The sequence below is a fragment of the Numida meleagris genome, unplaced genomic scaffold (assembly GCF_002078875.1).
Source record: "Numida meleagris isolate 19003 breed g44 Domestic line unplaced genomic scaffold, NumMel1.0 unplaced_Scaffold1482, whole genome shotgun sequence".
Lineage (NCBI taxonomy): Eukaryota > Metazoa > Chordata > Aves > Galliformes > Numididae > Numida > Numida meleagris.
In genome coordinates this window covers 1-2,240 of record NW_018363270.1, presented here as the reverse complement: position 1 = coordinate 2,240, position 2,240 = coordinate 1, and the positions used below count along the sequence as shown (strand labels likewise).

The following is a 2,240-nucleotide window of genomic DNA, read 5'->3' as shown; positions in this document are numbered from 1 at the left end:
CCCCCCTCATCCCCCCCAAATCCTCTGCCCAGGGTGAGAAGAACAGCGTGGACTGGGGCGACCTGAACTTAGTGCTGCCATGCCTGGAGTACCACAACAACACCTGGACGTGGCTGGACTTCGCCATGGCGGTGAAGAGGGACAGCCGCAAAGCCTTGGTGGCACAGGTACGTGGGGACAGCGCTGTCCCCCCTCCCTCTACGGGGACAAAGCTGCTTCCAGGCTCGCCCTAGCGTGAAACCAAGGGTGCAGGCCCCTGGTGCTGAGCCCCCGCTCCTGGTGCAGGTGATCAAAGAGAAGCTGCGCCTGAAGCCTGCGGCGGGCGCGGAGGCACGGGGGAAGCTGGAGAACAAATCGGACGGGACCATCCAGCAGCAGGAGGAGGACGAGAAGGCACGGCTGCTCATCGGGCTGAGCGTGGGCGAGAAGAACCCCAGCAAGAAGTCCATCTTCGGCAGGCGCAAATGACGGCAGCACCCGGCAGGCCGGGAAGGGACTGGGGTCGTCCCCCGCACTCCCCGTACCAAAGGGGCAGCCCTATAGCAGGGGGGGGACCGTGCTGCTGCTGCCCGAGGCGGGGGGCAACCCCGTTGCTGTGGGGCCGGGGCGCAGCCGTGCTGGGGGCCGCTTTGTGGGCTGCAGCCCCCTGTCCCCCCCCCCACCTCCTGTGCCAAAGGTCTCGCCGGCATCCCGCCTCCTTGCTGCGCGGGTGCTGGCCCTAGGGCCCGGCGAAGCAGCGGGATCGCTCCAGGCTGGGAGAAAGGGGAACAGGAGAGAAGTTTAAATAAGAGTTTTTAATTTGGAACAGCCTTGGTCTCAGGGGTTGTCATTCACCTCCCTCTGCACCTGTGCAGAGTGGGTTCACCACCTGCCCATCCTAAGGAGTTCTCTCCCCCCCCTCCACCCCATTTAAGGGCTTGGGGCTCCCCCAGCCCTCATCCAGCTCCTGGATGAGCCCTGCTGCCTGGAGCTCTGTGGGGCTGGGGGGGGTTGCATTGACCCTTTCACTCTGTTAATTTGGGAGTTGCCCCGAGGGCAGGGGGATGGATGGGAGCACCCCCAGATCCTACTGGAGGCCGGGAGGGGGAGGGGCTCGGAGTCCGTGCCTGGTGCCCGGTGGGGATGGGGGGTGGATACAGCACGGAGCCCCGGTGCCGGGGGGGTCGGGGCGGGGCGGGGCGGGGCGAGGTTATGTAAGGCGGCGATTAACGGGGCCGGGCCGGGCGGCGGCGCGATGGGAGCAGCCAGCAGCGGGTCCGGCCCGGGGCCCCCCCAGGTGCGTGCGGTGGCCCCGAGGTTGTCCCCGCGTCCCCCTATCCGGTATCCAACCCCGGCCCGCTGACGGCTCCCCCCTGTTCCGTAGAGCCGCTCCGTGGGGTCGTGGGTGCGGGCGCTGCTCCGCCGGAGCGGGTCGGTCCAGGGGCCGGTGCCGGTGCCGGGTCTCGCTGTGGCCACCGAGGAGCCGCCGCCGTTCCCGGGGTGGCCGCTGCCGCAGCTCGTCTCGCTCTTCCTGCCGGAGTTCCCCGTGCGTCCCTCCGCCCGGCAGCAGCAGCTCAAGGTGCCGTCCGGGAGCCGATGCAGCGAACCGGGGAACCCTCCGCTTCACCGGGGAGTCCGCGCGCCCCGGGTGCCTCCCGACGGGTCCCCTCGCGCCCTATGCTGGCTGTGTCTATGTCCTACCGGGATCTCCGTGCGTCCTGTTTGGATCCCCGGGGATCTGCGGGGTCTCTGCGCTCCGTGCAGGGTCCCCGTGCATCCTACAGGAGTCCGCAGCCGTCTCACCGAATCCTTTTCTCCTCTCGTCCGTGTCCCCCCCCCCGGGCCCCCGTGCGTTCCCTCTGCGCCCCGTGTGCCCCACGTAGGGGTGTCCCCATCCTCTATGTCCCCCATTTGCCCTATTCTGTATCTCCGGGACCTTATGCTCCGCCCCCCATCTGCCCTGTGCCACTCACCCACGCAGGACCCCACACTCCGGGGGGGGGGGAGGGTACTCCCCATCATTTTATGGGCTATTTAGCTCCCCCCCCCCCCCCCCCCATCCCCCAGATCCTGGGCTTGGTGGCCAAAGGCTCCTTCGGTACCATCCTAAAAGTGTTGGACTGCGGGCGGGAGAAGGTCTGCGCCGTGAAGGTGGGTGCTGCCCCACAGCCCCGGGGGTTCCATGCTGCCCCAGGGACCCCCCCCCCTCCGTCCTGACAACCCCTCTTCCAGGTCGTACCCAAAGTTGAGGTGCTGCGCCG

The 2,240-nt window shown here is 68.3% G+C and overlaps 2 protein-coding genes across 2 annotated transcripts; both read left to right on the top strand.

Annotated features, from left to right (window-relative positions):
* Positions 1–6: 6 nt before the first annotated feature.
* On the top strand, positions 7–809 carry LOC110390607 (protein KIAA0100-like). Its single transcript, XM_021381992.1, has 2 exons — positions 7–167; positions 286–809. Exons 1-2 carry the CDS (start codon positions 126–128, stop codon positions 466–468), a joined length of 225 nt encoding a protein of 74 aa, XP_021237667.1. The 5' UTR covers positions 7–125; the 3' UTR covers positions 469–809.
* A 379-nt stretch (positions 810–1,188) lies between these two features.
* On the top strand, positions 1,189–2,229 carry LOC110390608 (uncharacterized serine/threonine-protein kinase SgK494-like; the record flags this gene model as incomplete). The annotated part of the gene is made up of 4 exons (XM_021381993.1): positions 1,189–1,276; positions 1,364–1,558; positions 2,047–2,130; positions 2,212–2,229. Coding segments are annotated over exons 1-4 (339 nt in total), but the record flags the coding sequence as incomplete, so codon positions are not given.
* Between the last annotated feature and the right edge of the window lie 11 nt (positions 2,230–2,240).

What these genes read in the sequence shown, in the direction of transcription:
- LOC110390607 (XM_021381992.1), top strand. Translation starts at nt 126, where the DNA reads ATGGCGGTGAAGAGGGACAGCCGCAAAGCCTTGGTGGCACAG. An exon ending in GCAAAGCCTTGGTGGCACAG is followed by an intron (nt 168 to 285) that starts GTACGTGGGGAC and finishes CTCCTGGTGCAG; the next exon opens with GTGATCAAAGAGAAGCTGCG.